General features: G+C 37.0%; 3 protein-coding genes across 5 annotated transcripts; 1 reads left to right on the forward strand and 2 right to left on the reverse strand.

The window, feature by feature from the left end:
• Positions 1-23: 23 nt before the first annotated feature.
• LOC114168437 (CSL zinc finger domain-containing protein) lies at positions 24-1,594 on the reverse strand. The gene is made up of 2 exons (XM_028053251.2): positions 1,193-1,594; positions 24-303 (listed from the first exon to the last, which is right to left on the reverse strand). The coding sequence occupies exon 1, from the start codon at positions 1,458-1,460 to the stop codon at positions 1,200-1,202; it is 261 nt and encodes an 86-aa protein (XP_027909052.1). The 5' UTR covers positions 1,461-1,594; the 3' UTR covers positions 24-303; positions 1,193-1,199.
• Positions 1,595-4,428: 2,834 nt separating this feature from the next.
• LOC114169335 (uncharacterized) lies at positions 4,429-25,300 on the forward strand. 3 transcript variants are annotated; one of them, XM_028054451.2, is made up of 17 exons: positions 4,429-4,699; positions 4,801-9,748; positions 9,841-10,029; positions 10,431-10,545; positions 10,708-11,758; positions 12,497-12,944; positions 13,310-13,363; positions 13,483-16,333; positions 16,424-16,537; positions 21,346-21,476; positions 22,068-22,160; positions 22,293-22,562; positions 22,785-23,436; positions 24,172-24,247; positions 24,325-24,514; positions 24,669-24,944; positions 25,012-25,300. In XM_028054451.2, exons 1-15 carry the CDS (start codon positions 4,488-4,490, stop codon positions 24,422-24,424), a joined length of 11,304 nt encoding a protein of 3,767 aa, XP_027910252.1. In that variant the 5' UTR covers positions 4,429-4,487; the 3' UTR covers positions 24,425-24,514; positions 24,669-24,944; positions 25,012-25,300. The 3 variants fall into 3 exon arrangements, with proteins under 3 accessions (XP_027910252.1, XP_027910250.1, XP_027910249.1); XM_028054449.2 differs by having other exon boundaries at positions 24,325-24,587; positions 24,669-25,300; XM_028054448.2 differs by having other exon boundaries at positions 24,669-25,300.
• Positions 17,750-20,641, reverse strand: LOC146881926 (uncharacterized). The gene is made up of 3 exons (XM_085668864.1): positions 19,850-20,641; positions 19,529-19,711; positions 17,750-18,751 (listed from the first exon to the last, which is right to left on the reverse strand). Exons 1-3 carry the CDS (start codon positions 20,639-20,641, stop codon positions 17,750-17,752), a joined length of 1,977 nt encoding a protein of 658 aa, XP_085524990.1.
• Positions 25,301-26,023: the final 723 nt, after the last annotated feature.

Consider the following 26,023-nt stretch of genomic DNA (forward strand, 5'->3'; position numbering starts at 1 on the left):
CTTGCACATAAGTAGCAGCTATATAATTCAGTAAACGGGTGGTATTATGAAGTCTAACTATTACAACGAGATGTTTCACAGGCCAGGTACATGAGATATATCAAACTTCAAACAAATTCAATGACAAAATTTTTGGCTCCCTATTCCCTTCAGAAGGGCAAATAACAGCAGCATTATTGCTGCAATAAATCTATCATCTTAAATTCTTTTCTCCCTTTTCCATCAAAAATACCAAGAACTCCGATCTGCAAAACAGTATATTGCCGTGACAAAACCTACTACGCACCCCACAAGTCAGGACATCTGCAAGACAAAGTACACAGTCGGTTAAGGAAAATAAAACAACATATTTACAATTCAGTATTTAATAAAAAGCAATAATAAGTAATCCGCTCTCAAAGAATAATAACCACAATAAGTAACCTGATTACAACAACTACATTCAAGCATCCTTCAACTTTCAATTCCTTGAAATCTATAAAATGATAATAGAACCTACAATATAAAATCAAGAGTCCTGCACCCAAAGTTACACAGCACATGCAATTGGCCACTCATCCACACACAACAATTAATAAAACGAAAGTTTATAAAACCAAAATGCATGTCAAGGAATACAACTGCCAAAAGTGAGCACACTACAGAACTTCAATTTCAATCAGCGAGCCATCCAAGAAAAGTTAAACACATCAGAAGCCAGCTAACTCCATTCGCTATTAATCCACACACGCCAGCATAACTAGACCTTGTACCAACTGCTCCGCTTGCCTTTTAAAGTTCATGGGTCCAGCATCCAACGTTAAACCAAGATAATCGGTTCAATCATGATTCATTGAAGTTTGTTTGCATAAACTTATTCATAAACACTTCAAAGAGAAGAAAAAAAAAATCTTTCAAGCTAATTTGTAAAATCTCCTTTATATAAGTTTTTCAAACTCAGACTCTTAACTTATGCACCAGCATTAACTTACAAAGAAATTTACTTAATTTGTGTTCTTTATTTTCTTCTCCAAAAAGTGTTTCCAGAGAAATCCCAAAACTTTACAATTCTCCTTATCAATATACTTACAATTAAATTCACAGGCATGACTGTAATATAAAAACATATAAGTCATTCCGTTTTTTCTCCCTGCACTGCGCACTATTAATTCTGGAAAAGGAAAATAGATGTGGACGAGAAACAGTGAGTTACCTGAAATTCAAGCAACGGTTACGGTTTGTTGTTTGGAAGGTTGGATACCCTTGTTCCGTCGATTTTGGTCGGAATCGGCGAGGAAATCTTCGATGTTGTAGACGACGGTGATGTAGAGAGAGCAGCTAGGGCAGCGAGCGATCTCTTCGCCGAGTTTGAGGTCTTCCTTCGTGATCTGGAAGAGGTCCCCGCAAGGGCACGGGTACGTGTAGGCCTGCAACTCCTCGTTCCACTCCATGTCCTCGATCTCCACATCGTCATACGACATCGTTTTGCTCTTTCTGGACTTTCGCCTTTCGCAGGGTTTTCTTCTCTCTCGACAACAAAACCAACGCCAATAGGCAGCAAAACGAAAGAGGAGATTCCTGCCTTTAACTAAATTTACAATTTAAACCCTTCAATTTGGAGAATTTCGCACCCTCGAAACCACAAAACCTAAGATATGCAATTTAAATTGCTTTAATGTAAGTTTTGTTTTTCCTTTTTATGGGAGGGTCCTTCAAATAAATAAAGTTCTTAACCTTCAGTTGTTTTTTTTTCTTTATTGTTTTTTTTTTTGCATAACTCGGGTGAAAAATGAATAAGTGATTAGAGGTGATTTATTTATTATTGGTGAAAACAAGTAGCCTAGATGATTAATTTAATTAAAGAATAGATAACTTAAAATAAATAGTACTTTAATATAAAAAATTGATAAAATGATTATTTTAATTTAAAAATAATTAGATTTAAATTAACAGTTAAAATAAAAATATAATTATTTTAATTTAAAATAACAATTATTTAAATAACAAAATTATATATATATATATATATATATTACACAAGAATTTTTATTTTATATATATTAATGTAAACATATGTGTTATCGTATTTTTTAAATATCTATAAATAATTAAATTTTAAAAGTAATAATTATATAGTAAAATTGAAAAAATAAAATGTGTATATAGATATAGTTATACGTAAAATAAATTTTAGTTATTGAAATATAAAATATTAGGTTTAATTATGTTGGAAGTGTCCCGTAAATTTTGAAACTTTTAATCTTTAATAAATCTTTATATTTTGCTAAAGTAGTCATAGTTATTATTTCGTCGTATCAGCTGAATTATCACATATAATTTTATTATTTTAAATATTATAATTAAAAATTTATAATTTATAATTTATAATTTTATAATTTTATAATTTTAAAATTGTATACTTTAATAATTTTATAAATATGACAATAAGATGATACGTTGATATGACGATATAATAATATTACGATATAACAATATGACAATATAACAATTTGACCATATAAAAATATGACTATGACGATATGATAATATAACCACATGATGATATATATATATATATATATATATATATATATATATATATATATATATATATATATAACAATACGATAATATAACCACATGATGATATAACGATATACAATATAACAATATTACGATATAACAATGTGATAATATAATGATATGACGGTATAATGATATGACGATATAACAATACGACGATGTAACGATATGATAATATAGCGATATGACAATATAATGATACCACAATATGATGGTATAACAATATGACAACATAACAACATGATATAATGATAAGGCAACATAAATAATATGACTATATAATGATATGACATTATGACAATATAACGATGTGGTGATATAACATTATGACGATAACAATAACAATATAACATATATAACAATATGACGATCTAATAATACAATTATAAAATTATAAAATTATAATTTATAAAATAACAAAATAATCAAATTACATACCGTGATAACTTACCATGAAAAAATAATAACCCTATCAACTCGTAACAACCACATCAGAAGAAAAATTAAAGGCTTAATTATCTTTTTAGTCTTCATTTTCGTAGTGTTTGTTGCGGGTTGTTCTCATTTTGACAGAATGTTTAAAATGGTCCTCATTCTTACCGAATGTTTAAAATGGTCCTCATCCTAAAAGTCTTCCAGAAAGACGAAGATGAATAAATTTTCCTAATTGCAAAATTTCTCCTAAATTAAAAAAATTAAGGTTAATTAGCCATATGTACAGTACATGTAACACATTCTAATACAAACTTGCCACCTGTCCTATGCTCCGTTAATGATTTAAACGGCGTTACAGAAGAAGACCAAATAAAACATGAATTGCGAAAATGAAGACCATTTTAAACATTTTGTCAACATGAGGACCATCCGCAACAAAAATGAGGACTAAAAAGGTATTTAAGCCAAAATTAAATTTGAGAATTCAATTTAAAAAATTTTAATTTATTTGGTAGTTAACAACCATAAAAATTTAGTAAGGACATAATTGAATTCTAAATTTATCACAAATTTGCATAATTAAGCCAAAATATTATAAGTAATATTGTGTAATAATAAAAAAAAACATTTATATTAATTAATTATTTAAATTTTAAAAATTAGTTACTAAAATATAAAAATTGATAATTAGTTTTTAAAATGATAATTAAAAAAAATAAAAAAGTATATATATATAGAGAGAGAAAGAAGTCATAAATTTTCTTATTAAATTAAGTAAACATTGAAAATTGAAATTGAAATTTATTTTTTCTCTATAAATATAAATCCATACCATAAGAAAACTAATATAAAATGTCAATTTTCTTTATTTTTTCTCTCCAACCTCTTTCTCAATCCAAACATGAGGATAAAATCTAAAAGTGCAAGAACTCTTTTACCAACGAACTCACTTGGAAACTTAAGATGAATTTCGTATTTTTAATTTTGAAATAATAAATAAACAATAGTTTTATGAAGAATATTTTAATATTTTATGACAATAAATTACAATTTATATTTTTTTGAAAGTAAATAGTTAAAATAGAATTAGATTTTATTGCCCTCGTGTTTAAAATGTTGGTCACCAGGATGTTGAATGAATGTGCTTTCTATGAGTACATATTTCATTTCAGTAAGTGCCATCTCATTTCTTTTTATTTATAAGAATAAATGATTTTAAAAATATTATTATCATAAACATGTTCTTATATCAAACTGTAATAAACCAATTTCGAAGAATTAATCGCAAAATTTGCAACTCAGTGATAGACTAATTTAAAATTCTAAATGTTGTATAAAATATTAAACTTGTTTAATTTATTTTTTCCAAATATTTCCCATGGCTTATTAATTTAAAGAAAAACAAATTTGGGAAGAGGAGATGGAAGACAGAAAGGTATTAGTATGGTTACTTGGTGGACATGGGAAGCAGAAAGCAATGAAACGCAGTGATGCAAGGAATTCACCAACACCAGCAACACCAACACCTCGCTGCACTCGTCTCCGCGGCCCTCCCCAAGGACGATTCCGACGACGACCCCTCCCCTCGCCTCGCTGCGATCCACTCCCTCCACCGCGCCATCCTCCACCCTCACAACTCCCTCCTCCTCTCTCACTCCGCCACTTTCCTCGCCCAGGCCTTCTCCCAACTCCTCTCCGACAAGTAACTAACTCATTTCACCTCACTCCGTTTTTGACCTAATTTCAAAACTCACTTCACTCACACTACTCATCCGTTTTCAACTAACTTCGATTCTCCTGCAGATGCTACGAGGTGCGGCAGGCCGCGGTCACAGCCTACGGTGCGCTCTGCGCCGTGGCCGCTTCAATCCCTGTCGCTTCCAACGGAAGACAAAACCTCCTCATGCTCGTCGACCGCTTCATCGGCTGGGCGTTGCCGTCTCTGAGCACCGCCGTCGCAGTCGATGGCACCAAAGAACTGGCGCTGGAAGGCCTCCGCGAGTTCCTCAACGTTGGTGGAACGGACAGGTATGCTTTGCCTATTCTGAAGGCCTGTCAGGTGTTGCTTGAGGATGAGAGAACCTCTCTGGCTCTGTTACACAGACTTATTGGTGTTATTACTTTGATATCGTTGAAGTTTATGAGGTGCTTTCAGCCTCATTTCCCTGACATTGTTGACTTGCTTCTCGGTTGGGCTTTGATGCCGGATTTAGCTCAATCGGATAGGCGTGTTATTTTGGATAGCTTCTTGCAGTTTCAGAAGCATTGGGTTGGTAGTCTTCCCATGTCCTTGAGATTGCTCACTAAGTTCTTGGGGGACATGGAGGTTTTGCTTCATGATGGAACTCCAGGCACGCCGCAGCAGTTTCGGCGGCTTCTTGCTCTGCTTTCTTGTTTTTCAACTATTCTGCAGTCCACTGCCTCGGGATTACTGGAGATGAACCTGCTTGAACAGATATGCGAGCCGCTTAGCGCCCTGCTGCCAAGATTGCTGCGGTGTTTGTCTATGATTGGGCAGAAATTTGGGTGGTCTGACTGGATTGAGGATTCGTGGAAGTGTTTGACTCTTTTGGCTGAGATTTTGCAGGAGCGGTTTTCAAGTTTTTATCCTCTTGCTGTTGATATTTTGTTTCAGAGCTTGGAGTTTGGAGTGACAGTGCAGCGGCCAGGGTTGAAGAAGATTAGCTCTTTCCAAGTTCATGGGGTTTTGAAGACTAATCTTCAGTTGTTGTCGTTGCAAAAGCTTGGGCTCCTTCCGTTGTCCGTGAAGAAGTTATTGAAGTTTGATGCATCGGTCTCTCAACTGCGGTTGCATCCAAATCATTTGGTGACTGGGAGTTCTGCAGCTACTTACGTTTTTTTGCTTCAGCATGCGAATACAGAAGTCGTTGATGAAGCAGTCACCTCGTTGATTGAGGAACTGGAGCTCTTGAAGAGTTTAATAGGAAACAACGATGGTCATTCCTATGAATTTAATTGTATTGTAGATACTAAAACATTTTCAAAAGCTGAGTTATTGGCCTTAATCAAGTTTGATTTGAAAGTACTATTAGCGTGTGTTTGCATGGCTGGGGACAGCAGTTTGATTGGACAAAAGGATATTGCTTCGTTGTATCTCAGGAGGTTAGAAAAGTTAGAGTCGTTTATAACAAAACAGATGAATCCTTTTGAATTACCAATCCAGGATTTCATGGAGTTGCAGATCACTGTTGTTAAGACATTGGAGCGGATAAATTCAGTTGACTTCTTAATTAAGTGTTCTGTGAGAGAACAGAATTGTGAGAAGACTTTTGTTGAGTTTCCAACTGAAAAGGAGGACAGAGATGATCAATTCAGTAATGAGCGTTTGGCTGTGATTACTGAGCATTTGGAGAAGTACAGCAAGTTCGTTGTAAAAGCCTTTCATGTTTCTTCTCCTCTGGCAATTAAATTAGTTGTTCTTGATTGGGGACAAAAGTTCTGCGAGAGTGTAATGGCTGTTAATAAGGTCTCAAGCATTAGTGGTTTTTCCTACGAAGCATGTGAATATGCTGGTGTAATCATGAACTTAGTTTTTTCACTTTTAGGTGGTACATTTGAGAGGGAACAGGAAGTGAGGTCACATGTTGCCATAACTTTGGAGATGTTTATGCAGGCAAAACTTTTGCATCCTGTGTGTTTTTATCCCTTAGCCGAAGTCATACTGGAGAAACTTGGGGATCCAACTTTAGAAATACGGGATGCATATGTAAGACTTCTTGCCCATATTTTGCCTACTACTATATACACATGTGGTCTGTATGATTATGGAAGATTTAGGCCTGTTGACCCTGTGTTAGGAAACAGTTCTAAGATGCACTGGAAACAATTATTTGCCCTGAAGCAGTTGCCACTGCAACTGCACTCCCAACATCTTGTGTCGATCTTAAGTTACATTTCACAAAGATGGAAGGTACCTCTTTCTTCTTGGATCCAGCGCCTTATTCATAGTTGCCAGAGTTCAAAGGATGCTGTTTTAAGTCTGCCTGAAGAAACAGGAGTTTTTGGTGCTAATTCTCCATGGTTGGATGTACGAGTGGATGAAGACATACTTGAAAAAATCTGTTCTGTCAATAATTTGGCTGGTGCCTGGTGGGCAGTACAAGAAGCAGCTCGGTACTGTATAGCTACAAGACTGCGGACTAACCTTGGTGGCCCTACCCAAACATTTGCTGCTCTAGAACGTATGCTTTTGGACATTGCACACCTTTTGCAACTTGATAATGAGCAAAGCGATGGGAACTTAAGTATGATAGGGTCTTCTGGTGCTCACTTGCTACCAATGAGATTATTGTTGGATTTTGTTGAGGCTCTTAAGAAAAATGTATATAATGCATATGAGGGGTCTGTCATTTTACCACCTGCGACTCGTCAGAGTACTTTATTTTTTCGAGCAAACAAAAAAGTATGTGAGGATTGGTTTTCTCGTATTTGTGAGCCAATGATGAATGCTGGATTGGCTGTACATTGTAACGATGCTGTTATTCAGTATTGTACACTGCGTTTGCAGGAGCTCAAGAATCTTTCTGTGTCAACTTTGAAGGACAAATCTAGGACCCAGGTAACTGATAACCTCCACAATATCAGAGGAAGGTATAGAGGAGATGTCTTGAAAGTTTTAAGAGATGTTTCACTAGCTCTTTGCAAGAGTTCTGATCCAGAGTCTTTGATTGGCCTTCAAAAATGGGTTTCCATTACCTTCTCCTTACTTGGGGACGAAAATCAGTCCTTCAGTGAGGGTGGAACTGTTGGACCACTTTCTTGGATAAGTGGGCTTATATATCAGGCAAGAGGTGAGTATGAAAACGCTGCAGCTCACTTTACGCACTTGCTACAGACAGAAGAGTCACTCAGCTCCCTTGGTTCTGATGGTATACAGTTTGTCATAGCACGCATAATTGAGAGTTATACGGCTGTATCTGATTGGAGATCTCTTGAAACCTGGCTGTTAGAATTACAACAGCTTCGTGCTAAACATACTGGTCGAAGTTATTCTGGTGCTCTAACAATGGCTGGAAATGAAGTTAATGCAATCCATGCATTAGCACGTTTTGATGAGGGTGATTATCAGGCTGCATGGTCAAGCCTTGATTTGACACCTAAAAGCAATAGTGAGCTTACCCTTGATCCAAAAATAGCCTTGCAACGGAGTGAGCAGATGCTCTTGCAATCTTTGCTCTTCCTGAAGGAGGAAAAAAGTGATAAGGTACTGTATGATTTGCAGAAAGCTAGGTCAATGTTGGAGGAACCACTTTCTGTTCTGCCACTTGATGGCTTAGCTGAAGCAACACCTCTCGCAATTCAATTGCACTGCATTTTCCTTGTAGAAGAGAATTGCAAGCTTAAAACAAATCATGAGAAGACCAAACAACTACCATCAATACTAAATTCTCTTGAATCACTGCCATCTTCCATTAGTAAAATTCGTCAAGATTGTAATCTATGGCTGAAAGTTCTAAGGGTTTATAAAACCATTTCCCCAAGTTCTCCAGTTACTCTAAAATTCTGCATTAATTTACATAATTTAGCGCGCAAGCAAAATAATCTTTTGTTGGCAAATCGCCTGAACAACTACATAAAAGATCATGTATTTGCTTGCCCGGAGGAGAGGCATCGAAATCTTCTGGTCTTAAACTTGCAGTATGAGAGCATTTTACTACAGTATGCTGAAAACAAGTTTGAAGACGCTTTCACAAACCTCTGGTCATTTTTGCATCCTTGCATGTTTTCTTCAAAACCATCTATAATATCTGATGTTGAAGAGAGGATTCTGAAGGCCAAAGCATGCTTGAAACTCTCAGATTGGTTGAGACGAGATTATTCAGACTGGAGTCCAGAGGGTGTTGTTCTCCAGATGGCAGCAGATTTTGATTTGGCTGAATCATCTCCACATGGCAAAGATGGCAGCAAAGAAAACTTAAGTTGTAAATCAAATTTGGGTTCTATTATTGAGGAAATTGTTGGTACAACAACAAAATTGTCTTCTCGTATTTGCCCCACCATGGGCAAGTCGTGGATTTCTTATGCTTCTTGGTGCTTTAAGCAAGCAAGAGACTCACTCCATGTTCAGAGTGAAACTATCCTTCATTCATGCTCGTTTTCTTCCATACTTGTTCCAGAAATTCTACCTGACAGATTCAAGTTGACTAAGGATGAGGTGCAAAGAATTAAGTCATTGGTTTTGTGTCTTTTTCAGGACAATATAGATATGAAAGGTTTCACAGATGAACAAGAAGAACGAGGCTCTTGGCTTGATTCTGCAGAGCTCTCAATTAGTGAGAGTCCTCTGCAGAAATTGGTTTGGAATATAGTGAATGTTATAGAAACCGCTGCAGGGGCATCAGGTGCAGAAAACTCTGGTGGTGAATGTCTTTCAGACATGGTATCTTCTCAATTGAGGATTTGTTTGTTAAGCACAAATTTTGAGCTTGGAGAATCTGACATTAGTTCTGCATTGGATAATTTTGTTGATATTTGGTGGTCTTTGAGGAGGAGGAGAGTGTCCTTGTTTGGACATGCTGCTCATGGTTACATACAATATCTTTCTTATTCATCTTCACGTATTTGCCATAGTCAAGTGCCTGGTTCTGAATATGAGACTTTGAAGCAAAAAGCTGGCAGCTACACCCTGAAGGCTACATTGTATATATTGCATATACTTCTCAATTATGGTGTGGAATTGAAAGATACCCTTGAATCTGCTCTTCTGGTTGTTCCTTTGTTGCCATGGCAGGTTGCATGCTCGTTCTCAAGTTTTTACTTTAACTTCTTTCTGTTTTATGAGGAGTATAGTTAACTGAAATGCTACTGGAATTGTCTTTATAGGAGGTTACACCTCAACTGTTTGCACGTATAAGTTCGCATCCTGAACAAGTGATTCGAAAGCAGTTGGAGGGTTTACTAACAATGCTGGCGAAACAATCTCCATATTCTATAGTGTACCCAACACTAGTTGATGTTAATGCTTATGAAGAGAAACCTTCCGAAGAGCTTCATCATGTGCTGGGCTGTCTGGTAATATGAAAATTTCTGTTTGCATTTGTAGCTTATGTATTCTTTTTACTTCAAAATTTGGCATCAAAATTCTCACAACCTGACAATGGTCACGTCTGCATTTAAAGACAGTGAAGTGTGGTCACTGGTCAATTAATCTTTTTCAGGGATTTAGTAGTTTCATTTCTAGTGTCTGTAATATATTTGGGTGGAAAAATAAAAACTAATCTAGTTTCAGGCATAATAAGCATCTTGTTGGCTACTCATTAGTTTGACCTGGCATATTTATTTAGACATGATGTGATGTGCTCATGGATTTGACCAACACTTCTATCGTTGTTACTGCTTTAATACTGACCTTTTGTTAACTTGCTTGTTTGGACTAGCAAATAGGATAATTAAAATTTACTTGTTCCATGCAGAGAGAACTTTACCCCCGACTGGTTCAGGATGTTCAGCTTATGATAAATGAACTCGGAAATGTTACTGTTCTCTGGGAGGAGTTATGGCTGAGTACTCTTCAGGATCTTCATACAGGTTGCTTACTGAATTTTTCCAATATTTTGTTGATCATGAGATCCATTTCATTGAATTGCATTGGATAATTGATGACTTCTTTTTTGGTGTTTGAGGAAGGTACATGAGTATTTATTGCATAATTAGGTGAAGAGAAATAGGGCTAACCATATTTTTTTGCAGATGTGATGAGACGGATAAACTTACTGAAAGAAGAGGCAGCAAGAATTGCAGAAAATGTAACACTTAGTCAGAATGAGAAGAGTAAGATAAATTCTGCTCGATATTCTGCAATGATGGCTCCAATAGTTGTGGCTTTGGAGCGTCGATTAGCTTCAACGTCTCGAAAACCTGAGACTCCTCATGAAGCTTGGTTCCAGGAAGAGTATAAAGACCAACTAAAATCAGCCATACTATCCTTTAAAATCCCTCCAGTATCTTCTGCAGCTATAGGTGATGTGTGGCGACCTTTTGATAGTATTGCTGCATCCTTGGCCTCATATCAGAGGAAGTCTTCAGTTTCCTTGGGAGAAGTGGCTCCACATTTGGCTTTGTTATCATCTTCAGATGTTCCAATGCCAGGTCTTGAGAAACAAATGCAAGTACCTGACTCTGACAAAGCAACTGATCACCAAGGGGTTGTCACAATTGCTTCATTTCATGAGCAAGTTACCATCTTATCAACAAAGACAAAGCCTAAGAAACTAGGTATACTTGGTTCAGATGGTCAGAAGTACACATATCTTCTCAAAGGACGAGAAGATTTGCGCCTTGATGCTAGAATCATGCAATTATTGCAGGCTATAAATGGTTTTCTGCATTCTTCATCTTCTGCATGTAGCAATTCGCTTACCATCCGCTATTATTCTGTGACTCCAATCAGTGGTCGGGCTGGCCTAATCCAGTGGGCGGGCAATGTCGTAAGTATTTACAGTGTATTTAAATCTTGGCAAACCCGTGTCCAGCTAGCACAATTTTTGGCATTGGGCTCTGCAAATACAAAATCCTCAGCTCCTCCACCTGTTCCACGTCCCAGTGATATGTTTTACGGGAAGATCATACCTGCACTTAAAGAGAAAGGCATAAAGAGGGTGATTTCCCGAAGGGACTGGCCTCATGAAGTCAAATGTAAAGTTCTTCTTGATCTCATGAAGGAGGTGCCTAGGCATCTTCTTTACCAGGAGCTGTGGTGTGCTAGTGAAGGATATAAAGCTTTCAGCTCAAAATTGAAGAGGTACATTAAAGGAACTTCTGAACCTCTGGCGCATTTTGTGGTTATGCCATTTATAGTTAAACTCAATGGTTAAAGGTGTTCCCTGAATATGGATTTGGCTTTTGGGAATTTGTTTTTTTACTATCATATCTACAGGGATATATGTGACATTAATCATGAACTTGGTTCTCCATTTACACCTTGTTTGGTTGAGAATATAGTAGGGAATGAAATTAATGTTGTATGTTTGATGGGAGAGGAAATCAACTTTAAAAAATGGTGCGACCCACCATAGTATTTCTTATGTGCTCATACTCATCTCTCTATTTTTCTCCTCATCTCATCTGTATTATTTCTCTTCAATCAAACACCTTTAATTTCTACTTCATTTCTCCTTTATTTCCACTCTACCAACTTATTTCTGTTCAACCTATTTCTCTACTCTCTCTACCAAACAAAGCCTTAAAACAATAAGTGTAGTTCAATCAATGTTTTGAAGGCTTTAGTTCTTTTATTATATACTAACATATCCTAGGCTTTTGCTCATTTATTTTCTAATAGAGTTAAGAAGTTTGGCATGACCTTGTTATCATTAGTTGTCAAATACGGAATTCTGTCTGTTGACTATTCTATTTGAATGTACCTCCTTCCAAGCTTGTGCTTGGCAAATGATGAACTTTTTTCTGAGGCAAAACTTTATGATAGATTTGATACTGCAGTTAGCTTTACTATTATTATAATTGTCCTCATCAATTGTAGGTATACAGGAAGTGTTGCTGCAATGAGTATGGTTGGTCATGTTTTGGGACTGGGAGACAGGCATTTAGACAACATTCTTATAGATTTTTGTAGTGGGGATATCGTACACATTGATTATAATGTGTGTTTTGACAAGGGACAAAGACTAAAAGTTCCAGAGATTGTTCCTTTCCGTTTGACCCAAATAATTGAAGCAGCTTTAGGGCTAACTGGAATAGAGGGTAGTTTCAGATCAAACTGCGAGACAGTTATTGGTGTTTTAAGGAAGAACAAAGATGTGCTTTTGATGTTATTGGAAGTGTTTGTTTGGGATCCACTTGTGGAATGGACACGGGGTGATTTTCATGATGAAGCTGCAATTGGCGGTGAAGAGAGAAAAGGTATGGAGTTGGCTGTCAGCTTGAGTCTATTTGCGTCTCGAGTACAGGAAATTCGGGTTCCCTTACAGGTATGTACACAAGCAAATATTTGTGTCTGACATAATTAGATAAGCAGTGTTCTAACCTTGTTGTGGTTGATATTTGGTTCAGATGCGTTAAAACAAGTGTGCAAGCACATAAATACTTTTGTGCTTCAAGCAATTGTGTAATTTATGGATATTACATGATACATTTTAGAATTTTTGTGATGTATTTGAAATCGACTTGCACTCTTGATTTTTATTTAAATTCTTTAATTTGTAACCTTCAATTACAAAATCCAGCGTGTGAAATTTGTCTAACAGTATACCTACGTGTTTATATATATATTTACTTGAGATCTATTCAACTTCACTAATAAATGATTCTTTTTCCCCCTTAAATCTGTGAATAGGAACACCATGATCAATTATTGACTAGCCTGCCAGCTGTTGAATCAGCACTTGAGGTATTGATGAAATCAATTCCATGAAATTTTTTGGCTACATTTAAATTGTGGCTTTGTTTATTTTTTCTCTCAATTCATAATTTTTTTAATTTGAATTAACTTTGAGAAGTATGTTCCAGAGGTTTGGTGACGTTCTAAACAAATATGAGCTTGCCTCTAGTCTGTACTGTCGAGCTGACCAGGAGAGGTCAAGCCTTATATTGCATGAGACATCTGCAAAGTCAATTGTTGCTGAAGCAACCAGTAATTCAGAGAAAATTCGAGCTTCTTTTGAAATTCAGGCTCGGGAATTTGCTCAAGCAAAGGCTATGGTTGCTGAGAAAGCTCAGGAGGCAATGACTTGGGCTGAGCAGCATGGAAGGATTCTTGATGCTTTACGGTGTAACTTAATCCCAGAAATAAATACTTCTTTTAAGCTGAATAACATGGGAGCGGTCATATCTCTTACATCTGCTGTCATTGTAGCAGGTGTTCCACTAACTGTTGTTCCTGAGCCAACACAGGCACAATGTCAGGATATAGATAGGGAAGTTTCTCAATTCATAGCTGAGTTGGGTGATGGACTAACTTCTGCCACAGCTTCTTTGCAAGCATACTCCTTGGCCCTGCAAAGAATTCTACCGTTAAATTACCTTTCAACCAGTGCAGTGCATAACTGGGCACAAGTTCTACAACTATCTATCAATGCCCTGTCATCAGATATGCTCTCTCTTGCCAGAAGACAGGCTTCTGAACTTATTGCAAAGTTTCATGTAGATAACAGTGATTCTATCAAATGCAGTCATGATGATCTCTGTTTCAGAGTGGAGAAATATGCAGTTGAAATAGAAAAATTACAAAAAGAGTGTGCTGAAATAGAGAGTTCTATTGGCTCTGAATCAGAATCAAAAACTAAGGATCGTCTTTTATATACTTTTATGAAATTCATGCAGTCCATTGGTCTTTTAAGGAAGGAAGTTGGAATATCTTCTGTTCAATCTAAATATGACAGTGGGATGAACAATGCTAGACCTTTAGGTGAGCTAGAAGAGGAGAGGGAGAAAGCATTTTCAATTTTGAATATTGCCGTGAGTTCACTTTATAACGAGGTTAAGCATAAAATATTAAATATTTATAATGATACATCCGGAGGGAGAAATCAATACAATATGTTGCAGAATGATTCTGGAACTATTTTTTCTGAGTTTGAAGAACAAGTAGAAAAATGTAATCTTGTGACAGAATTTGTTCATGATCTATGCCAATTTATTGGAAAGGACATCCCTTCTATTGATATTAACCAAGTTCGTTTGAAGATTTCTTCTGAAAGTAATTGGGTTTCGATTTTCAAAAATATTTTAATTTCCTGTAAGGGACTGGTTAGTCAAATGACAGAAGTTGTTCTGCCAGATGTAATACGAGCTGCTGTTTCATTAAATTCAGAAGTTATGGATGCATTTGGATTGATCTCACAAGTTCGGGGATCTATAGAAACTGCACTGGAGCAGCTTGTGGAAGTTGAAATGGAGAGAGTATCACTTAATGAACTTGAACAGAATTATTTTGTTAAGGTTGGTCTTATTACTGAGCAGCAGCTGGCCCTTGAAGAAGCTGCAGTTAAGGGCAGAGATCATCTTTCTTGGGAAGAGGCAGAGGAACTTGCATCCCAAGAGGAAGCTTGTAGAGCAAAACTGGACCAACTTCATCAAACTTGGAATCAAAGGGATGTAAGGACTTCTTCTCTTACCAAGAGAGAAACAGACATTAAAAATGCCTTGGTTTCTGTGAATTGTCAATTTCAATCTCTTGTTGGTGTGGAAGAAGAAAGGGAGCTACACATTTTGAGAAGCAAAGCACTACTGGCTTCACTTGTTAAGCCTTTCTTGGAATTGGAATCCATTGATATTTTGCTGTCTACGACTGATGGTTCAGTTGCCATGCCCACGAGTAAATTTCATACTTTGACAGATTTGATAAACTCTGGGAATTCTTTATCTGAATATGTCTGGAAAGTTGGACGTCTATTAAATAATCATTCCTTCTTTATTTGGAAAATAGGAGTCATAGATTCTTTTCTTGATGCATGCATTCATGATGTAGCTTCATCAGTTGAGCAAAATCTAGGCTTTGACCAATCACTCAATTTTATGAAGAAAAAGCTTGAAATCCAACTTCAGAAACACATTGGTCACTATTTAAAAGAAAGAGTTGCTCCTAGTTTACTGGCTTGTTTAGATAAAGAAAATGAGTACTTGAAGCAACTTACAGAGTCATCAAAGGAACTTGCTTTAGATCAGGGGAAAAAGGATGGGGCAGTGAAAAAAGTTTTACTTATGCTCGAAGAATATTGTAATGCACATGAAACTGCTAGAGCAGCAAAATCAGCTGCTTCTGTCATGAAAAAACAAGTGAATGAGTTGAAAGAAGCTCTTCGGAAAACTGCCCTTGAGGTAGTTCAGATGGAATGGATGCATGATGTTAGTTTGAACCCATCATATAACAGAAGAATCAGATTTGAGAAGTATCTAGATACTGATGACAGCTTGTATACAATCATTTTAAATCTCAACCGATCTGAATTACTGGACAATGTCCAATCTGCTGTGTCAAAAATCACAACATCAATGGATTGTCTTCAGTCTTGTGAACGAAATTCTCTTATGGCTGAAGGACAGCTTGAGAGAGCAATGGCTTGGGCTTGTGGAAATTCCAGTAATTCTGGAAATACTTCAACAACAAATTCAGGAATTCCTCCTGAGTTCCATGAACATATTAAGAATCGGAGGCAGATTTTATGGGAATCGAGAGAAAAGGCATCAGACATTGTGAAGTTGTGTGTGTCAGTGTTAGAATTTGAAGCATCAAGAGATGGGTATTTGCTTATACCAGACCAACCTTATCCCTTTAGGAGTAGCGTTGATGCCAAGACATGGCAGCAGGTGTACTTGAAAGCACTAACAAGATTAGATGTTACTTTCCATTCTTATTCACGTGAGTTTGCTATTTTCTTATGTCGTTGAACTTCCCCATTAGTTGAACGTCTGCATAAAGGGAACACGTACTCTCCTTTTCTTGTGATAGGTACTGAACAAGAGTGGAAGCTTGCACAATGCACTGTTGAAGCTGCTTCCAATGGATTATATACTGCTACCAATGAACTCTGCATTGCCTCTGTAAAAGCTAAGTCAGCTTCAGGTAGAGCTTGCCATCTCTGTTTCTGTTCATGTACACATTAAATTTCACACATGCATATGCATGTTTTCTTTCTCTGTTGATATATGAACGTCGTGGTTGCATGTGTTGTGTTGAGGATAAAGAAAATAGGGATTGAGATTAATCTCCCTTTTGTATAAACCACACATAGGGTAATCTATTTATAATAGAGAGAGGTACAAGTAAAAAGAGTAACTGAAAATAAAAAGATTAAATAGAAGATATTGTTTGATATTGTGGTTATCAATATCTAACAATATCTTAATAATATCAAACAATATCTAACTCCCCCTCAAGCTGGAGCATACAAATCGTATGTGCCAAGCTTGTTACAAATATAATCAATTCTAGGCCCCCGTAAAGACTTAGTAAAAATATCTGCTAACTGATCACTTGAGTTAACAAATTCAGTCTTGATGTCTCCAGACAAAACCTTTTCTCGAATGAAATGACAATCAATCTCAATGTGTTTGGTCCTCTCATGAAAGACAGGATTAGAGCTAATATGAAGAGCAGCTTGATTGTCACACACAAGTGTCATTTGAGTAACATCTCCAAATTGTAACTCTTGAAGCAATTGCTTGAGCCAAACAAGTTCACAGGCAGCTGAGGCCATAGCTCTATATTCTGCTTCTGCACTGGATCTTGCTACAACACTCTGTTTCTTACTTTTCCATGAGATCAAGTTACCACCAATGGAGACACAATACCCAGATGTAGATCTTCTATCAGAAGGAGATCCTGCCCAATCAGCATCTGAATAGCAAACAACTCTTGAATGGTTATTAGAACCATATAACAATCCTTTTCCATGAGATCTTTTAATATACTTCAAGATACGAATGACTGCATTCCAATGATCTTCACATGGGGAATTAAGAAATTGGCTTACCACACTGACTGCAAAAGAAATGTCAGGACGAGTAACGGTAAGATAATTTAATTTTCCAACTAATCTTCTATACTGCTCAGGATCAGATATAGGCTCCCCCTGATTTGGTAGAAGTTTAGTATTGGGATCCATGGGTGTATCAACAGACTTTGAACTCACCAACCCAGTTTCCTCCAGAATATCCATGACATACTTTCTTTGAGATATAACAATACCATCATTGGACTGTGCCACCTCAATACCCAAGAAATATTTGAGTTTGTCAAGATCTTTTGTCTGAAAATGGTGACAGATATGTTGTTTCAACTGAGAGATGCCATGGTTGTACTCCCTGTAAGAACGATGTCATCAACATATACTATCAAGTAAACACATCCAGCACTCGAGTGTTGATAAAAAACAGAATGATCTGTTTCACACCGAGTCATACCAAATTGTTGAACAACATTGCTAAACTTTCCAAACCAGGCCCTAGGAGATTGTTTTAGGCCATATAGTGATTTGCGAAGACGACATACCATCCCAGAAGACTCCCCCTGAGCAACAAACCCTGGAGGTTGCTCCATATAGATTTCTTCTTGCAAATCACCATTGAGGAAAGCATTTTTAACATCCAGTTGATAAAGAGACCATTGTTGAAGAGCAGCCATGGCGATAAATAAACGAACAGAAGCCATCTTTGCCACGGGGGAAAAAGTATCGCCATAATCCAAACCAAAAATTTGAGTATAACCTTTGGCCACAAGACGAGCTTTGAGGCGATCAATAGTACCATCAGGTCCAACTTTGATAGCAAACACCCACCTGCAACCAACAACAGATTTTCCAGACGGTAACGGGACCAGATCCCAAGTTCCACTGTTATGAAGAGCATTTAGTTCATCTGTCATGGCCTGACGCCAACCAGGATGGGCTAAAGCTTCACGAACAATTTTTGGAATGGTCACAGAAGAAAGAGAGGAAAGACATGTATAAAAAGGTAATGACAAGCGATGATAACTCAAAGCAATATAATGGGGAGAGGGATTACGGGTAGAACGCATACCTTTTCGGAGGGCAATGGGAAGGTCAGACTCAGGTGTCAGAGCTGGAGGAGACAGAGCAGTTGGCACTTGAGTGGAGTCACATGGTGGTAGTTGTGATCGGTTTCGGCGACTATAAACCTGAAGAGGTGGTGGAGAAGCGGACTGTGGAGCAGGAACCGATGGTGACGAAGACATAGTAAGAGGGTCACAAACAAGAGGAACATTAAAGGTATGAGAAGAGGTGTCAGAACTAGATGGAGGTAGAGGTGAAGTTTGACTCTTAAAATAAAGGGAGAACTCATCAAAGGTGACATTTGCAGACACAAAATAACGATTAAGAAAAGGAGAAAAACATTTGTATCCTTTTTGTGATCTTGTAAACCCTAAGAAAACACACTTATGTGATCTAGGAGAAAGCTTGTCAAGACCAGGACTGAAATTATGAACAAAACATGTAGACCCGAAAACTCTTAGAGGTAAGGGATGAAGAGGGTCATGAGGAAATAAAATGGAATGAGGGATGTTATTCTTTAAAACCGAAGAAGGCATGCGATTAATAAGATAACATGCAGTAAGAATAGCATCACCCCAAAAATGTTCAGGAACCGCTCCATGAATTAAAAGAGTGCGAGTGGTTTCAATAAGATGTCTATTTTTACGTTCAGCTACACCATTTTGTTGAGGGGTATAAGCACAAGAAGTTTGATGCAGAATACCGTGAGAAGCCATAAATTGTTTAAAAGAATGAGAAAGATATTCACGGCCATTATCACTGCGCAAAACTCGAATAGAAACACCGAACTGAGTTTTAATTTCATGAAAAAAAGATTGAAAGATATGAAATAATTCCGAACGATGTTTCATTAAAAATAACCAAGTACATCTAGAATAATCATCAATGAAAGTAACAAAATATTGAAAACCTAAAGTAGACTTAACACGGCTAGGACCCCAAATGTCAGAGTGAACCAATGCAAAAGGGGATGAAGCACCACGTGTGACACTACGAGGAAAGGAAGTACGACTATGTTTGCCTAATTGGCATGACTCACACACCAAATGAGATAATTTGGACAAGGCAGGGACAAGCTGCTGTAACTTAGCAAGGCTTGGATGACCTAACTGAGCATGAAGAAGAGAGGGAGACTCCATAACTGCACCAACTTGTGTAGAAGGACGGAGATGATAAAGACCATGAGACTCACATCCTGTGCCAATCACCTGTTTCGAACTCCGGTCCTGTAAACACACAGAATTGTGGGTAAAAGAAACAACACAATCAAGAGAACAAGTTAGACGACTAATGGACAACAGGTTAAAAGGAGACCCAGGGACATAAAGAACATTATCAATGGTTAAAGAAGGAAAAAGTTTAACAGTGCCAACACCATGAGAGGAGACTCTAGAACCATCAGCCAGTGTAACAGAAGGTAAATGATTAGGAGAGGATAAAGAAGAGAACAAAGATTTGTTACCAGTAATATGATCAGTGGCTCCTGAATCAAACACCCAAGGACCAAGAGAAGAAGATCGAGTCAGACCAACAAAAGATGTACCTGTGTGAGCGATAGATGCAGTGGAACTAGAAGACTCATGATCCTTATACCATTTGAGAAATTTGTTGAACATAGCAGGTGTATCAGGTGAAACAGAAGGAGGATCCCCAGTAGAGGAAGGTGGGGAAAGGTTGGTCTGAACAGCTGCAGCAGAGCGAGGAGGACGTCCATGCAATGCATAACACCGGTCAATCTTGTGACCTGACTTGCCACAATGTTCACACTCATGTAATGCATAACACTTGTCAATCTTGTGACCGAGCTTGCCACAGTGGTCACACTTAGGACGCCCTTTTCCCGGTTTGCGAGGGCGAGTCCGGTCATCACGATGAGATACCAATGCAGAAGAATCATCAACAGAAGCAGGTGTATCAGTGTTAGGTTGTTCTGGTACACGCAAAAGAGTAAAGCATGTTGAAGTTAAGGTGGGGACAACCGGGGAACCCAAAATTTGATCACGAATATGTGAATATTTATCAGCAAGTTCGTGTAATGCTCCGAGCATGAAGAACTTTGAGCGTTGTTCGATCTCCGTGGCAGGGTCGGGGGAAGGAGGCAATAATTCATTGAATTCATGAAATAGAGCATGAATTTTGCCCATATAATCAGTCATAGAGTCTTGATGTTTAGAGGAAATAAGCGTTGCAAATTTAGAACAGACACCATAGAGACGTTGAGTATCATTGGTGTATAATAACTTGGCATGCTCCCAGATTTGAGCACACGTTTCGTAGGAACGAAAAAGTTGCTTTAATGAAGGATCAAGAGTACCCTTAAGAACCACACATAATGGAGCATCAATGGTTTCCCAACAGTCGTTCTCAGCAGGAGTGAGAGTAGATGCTTTCGGGGCAAGATGATCAAGAAGAGTTTTCAGAATGGGAAGAGGCAGTGGAAGACGTCATGGAGGAGGCACGGCTTCAAGGTTGCCGGTCAGAATTGGCACTCCAGCAACAGAGGTCCGGCGAAGATCCGGCAAAAGTCCGGCAAAGGTCCGGCAAAAGTCCGGCAAAGGTCCGGCGGTGGTCCGGCGGCGACAGAGGCAGAGGCAACGACAAAAAGAAAAGATACCTTAAGCTCTGGATACCATGTTGAGAATAAAGAAAATATGGATTGAGATTAATCTCCCTTTTGTATAAACCACACATAGGGTAATCTATTTATAATAGAGAGAGGTACAAGTAAAAAGAGTAACTGAAAATAAAAAGATTAAATAGAAGATATTGTTTGATATTGTGGTTATCAATATCTAACAATATCTTAATAATATCAAACAATATCTAACATGTTGAATTGCGTTCTTTGCCTTTTTCATAGGTGATTTACAAAACACGGTTCTTTCTATGAGGGATTGTGCATATGAGGCTAGTGTTGCACTGTCTGCTTTTGCTCGGATTTCAAGGATCCAAACTGCTCTAACTTCAGAAAGTGGTTCAATGCTTGAAGAGGTAGTATCCAAATTTCATCGTTGTTGTATGTTAATGTGAAGTATAATGTTTAACTAATTCTTTCAGATAGTTTATTTAAAGAATTTGATATTTGTATTGATGTCAATCCGTGCATTGTACACATGTTTCTATACAGAGATAATTTTAGAACTGCTAGTTTATAAGTAGGCAAAAGGATTTTAGGTTAATGAAATTATGCTTTGCACCTGGTCTTTAAATCTTAGCATGACCCAAGTTGTTCACAGATGAAATAAAATTAACGTAAATGTAATTTGATGAAATTCTTTCAAAATATTCTGGCTCCATGGATCATTCTGAGCAATCCTGAAATTGTTAGACCTACTTTTTAAGGTAATGGTAAATTACTGACCCCTCCCCCTCCCAAAATATCCCAATTCAATAAAAAGGATTAGTATGCATTTGAATAAGGGTTCTGTTCCTCTTCCTCGTCACCAGATCTACTGCTTCTTATTATAAATATATGATTACAGTCACAATTATTACAAATAATTTACTATCGGTACCATTAATTACCATTATGTCCTCTTCGTATTTTGTTTTTTTGAAACTAAATATTTCTTCGCTTTGTAGGTTTTAGCAATAACTGAAGATATACATGATGTTTACAATCTGGGGAAAGAGGCAGCTGGTGTCCACCTTTCTCTTATGGAAGGCCTTTCAAAGGTTTTTACCTCTTGTCTCTCAGTTTGTAAAATATATTGACCTTTAGGCTTTGCCTTAGCTGTCAATTTTATATTTCCTGATATTAAGCTTCCCTAACGTCAGTTTTGTACTTTGTTGGTTTTGTTTTTTTAGGCAAATGCCATCCTTTTTCCACTTGAATCGGTGCTGTCTAAGGATGTAGCTGCTATGGCTGATGCAATAGATAGGGAAAGTGAGACCAAGAAGGAAATATCACACATCCATGGACAGGCTATATATCAATCATATTGTTTAAGAATCAGGGAGGCTTGTCAGACCTTTAAGCCCTTGGTACCCTCTCTGATGTTAGCTGTAAAGGGACTTTATTCATTGTTGACAAGGCTAGCAAGAACTGCTAATGTCCATGCTGGCAACCTGCACAAAGTAATCTGACAGTTTCAAGCTATTCTCTCTCTCTCTCTCTCTCTCTATATATATATATATATATATATATATATATCATAGGGCGGAACTTTGTCCTTGATCTACTATATATGTGTGTGTGTTTATACGTCTGTATATAAACAGCCACTGCTTCGGTCAAATCTTGACTGGCCAAGGATTTTTCTTTTTATAGTTTGAAAGATCCATATTCTCTGTTTTCAGGCGCTTGAAGGAATAGGAGAAAGTCAGGAAGTAAAATCAGTGGATACTACTTTGTCAAGATCAGATGGTGGGGGTGGTGAGGCTGTTGAATTTGATGGTAAAGAAGGGGAGGGTCTCTCTAGGTCTGAAGATGGTGAAACTGATGATTTCGTTGGCTTTTCTCGACTTAGTTTGGAAGACAAGGGATGGATATCACCCCCAGATAGCATCTGCTGTACTAGCTCTGAATCTGACATGACAGCAGCCGAAGTTAGTCTTCCTGATAGCTTGAATGATTCTGCAGGAAATAAAGACCAGCTTTCACAGGGGTCTAGTCGTAGAAACCCTACAGGTCTTATGCATACTGCTCTATTCTCTCAAACTGAATTGGAAGAAATCTCACCCTTTGGGCTGTCACAATCTTCTCCTGTAGAAACTGATCTTAATGGTTCTGGTTCTGTGAAGTCAACCAATGAGGCCACTGAACATTCTGAAGCAATAGTTTTACTAGGTGATAAAACTGCTGCCATGCCTGCTAACTCCCAAAATCCAGCAAATGAGAACATAGACAAATTTGATTCAGCAAATGAGCCCCTTTCTGCAAAAGAAGTTAAAAATGCTACAGAACACCGTGATGCTCCGAATGTAAATGCCAATACTCGTGTTGGAAGGGGTATGCACAAAATCTTTATGTATTATTTTTTTGTAGCACTGCTTATTTAATTTATTAATCCCATATCAGTAAAATAAATAACCAGTTTTTCATTAAGATTTTTAACCCTCTCTAGTGGTGTTCCATAAATAAAAACATGAAAGAATATGAATCTTAAAAAATTAATGTTACCCATTTCTAATAAAAAAGAAAACGCACTGTCCTAATGGATATAAGTGGACCCTGGTTGCCTTCAGTATAATGATTACACAATTATTCTGTGGGGCAAATTAGACAGTTTCTTTTTCTTTAATTTGATGAGTTTTTTCTTCTTTTAAATGTAAAAAAGTAAGAAGAAAGTGTTGTTTTATGATCTGTTTTTCCTTTCATTTCCTTGCTCGTTTTAGAAGAGACTGACTTAGGGTCCAGATCTTGCCTTGATCACAGTTAAAATAATCTAAAAAGTTTTAATTTGACTATGGACCAAGGTTTGGGTATCTCAGTTTACAATTGTGGTTATTTCAATATCTAGACCAAGTTATGGAGATTGCATTTTGATATCCAATGATATTCATGAACTGTATTTTTTTTTTTAAAAAAGGGAAACAGTACTAAAAAAACCACCAAATAATCTTTTACGCCTACTAGTACCTCATTATAACTATGTCGTTCAGACATCATAATTTCCTATGTGATTGAATGTAAAAGGAATTGACATGCCCTTTTTCATTTGTGGCTTTTTGCATTTTATGCTAGGTAAAAATGCTTATGCCTTGTCAGTATTGAGGCGGGTTGAGATGAAAATTGATGGTCGAGATATCTCTGAAAGCAGGTCGGTAGGGTATTTTCGCAATCACAAAATCTTCTACTGAATTGTTCTATTAATGTTGGGCCTTCTTTGGATTTCAGAGAAATTGATATTGCAGAGCAAGTAGATTATCTACTAAAGCAAGCCACTAGTGTAGATAATCTATGCAACATGTACGAAGGTTGGACACCATGGATCTGAGGTTCAAGAAGTTCCTCAGACTGGAGCATCTTAAGTCCCATTCCCAATATTACGCAAGAATTTGGCTCAAGCTTCGTTGCGTTGACCATGGTGAGGAATAGGTCCTTAGGCCAGCTATTTTTTCCTGGTGACGCAGGAAGCCACCAGAACAAAGTTTTTGCAGGTCCCATTAATCTGGCCATTTGTTGAAGTATTTTGCTGATCACAATTACTGATCTATCTTCTGCCTTCCTTTTGATTTCAGGTTTTGTCGGGGCAGAGTTACTATTTTTGACCTTACTTGTGGGCTTTCATCTACCATCCCACAGTGAAGTCCCGGGCTCACAGCTGGTCTCGTGGGAGATGAAAAACGATTACCAGTGTAGTGTAGCTTTTAGCTCCTGCAACTTGCATTGCCATACTCATTGAGGAGCATGTTTTGGATCCTCGGCTCTTGAAAGGCTGAAAAAAATGTTTTGTTTCTAGCTGGAGCATCATACTATTGCTAAACCCACGTCCAGGATGAATTACACGTATCTGTGTAAGCATTTATCTGTTGATAGGTCAAGTAATCAATTGCGCATTGCTGATCTCTCATGTAATTGCAGCGTGTTTGGTTTCTCATTGGCTACCGCACAGCAACAAAGACCAGCTTATGTGGTTTTTACATGGAGAAGATTGGAGCTTGTGACCAAATTTGTAACTTTCAATTCCTTTTGTCATCTTTTCGTTCTTTTATTCTTTTTCCATCTTTTTTATCCACTCCCATGTACCTAAAGTTGCCTTCATCTGCATCCCAATATTCCAGTTTTTTTTTTCTTCGAAGATATTGGAATAACGTTGCCAGTTGAATAAACCAATGTTCTGAAAATAAGATAGATTAAAGTTTTAATGATACGATAGAATCGATATTGACAAAATAATAATGTAATATATTAGATAATATTACAAAAATATAATATTATAATTTAAAAAATATTAAAAATTAAAAGTACCATTTTAAAAAAAAAATATTAACATTGCTCTTGCCATCCTCTTCCCTACACCTCTCTTACATTTTAGATTTTGGATGTTGGATGAAGGAATTTGGAATGTCAAACTTTGATGTCAGATTAATATTTAAGCAATGAAATGAGACGTAAATTTTGAATTATTTAGTTTAGAAAGAAAGTTACAGACGGACATTTGTTTTTTCGTGTAGATTAACTTCATTATTAAGTATGAAAAAAAAATGGCCTTATCATTGTTTTCAACGTGTGTAGTGCGAAGATCATATTGGGAACATCCAATTAATTTCAAGCATATAAAACTTAAAAAGAAAATTATATAAATAAAAATGAATATATGCTTATGTCCAGTTAGTATGGTATACCGAAGAAAAATATGGTAGGTGAAAACGAAAACTAATAAACATAAGTGAGAAGTTGACCCCACGATTCTCTTGGGTTTATTTGGAAAATCAAATCCTGAGGATAATGATAAAAGAAAAGAAAGTCACGTGACTTGTGCTAATGAGAGTGTTAGTAAAAGAGTAAGACCAAGAAGAAATTATCTACCGATACCAAGAGATAACATAATTTTTAAATATTTAACAAATTTTCTATTTTTAGTATTTCACTG

This window comes from Vigna unguiculata, chromosome 11 (assembly GCF_037176805.1).
Source record: "Vigna unguiculata cultivar grain cowpea cultivar isolate G323 ecotype 2 chromosome 11, ASM3717680v1, whole genome shotgun sequence".
In the NCBI taxonomy this organism is placed as follows: Eukaryota; Viridiplantae; Streptophyta; class Magnoliopsida; order Fabales; family Fabaceae; genus Vigna; species Vigna unguiculata.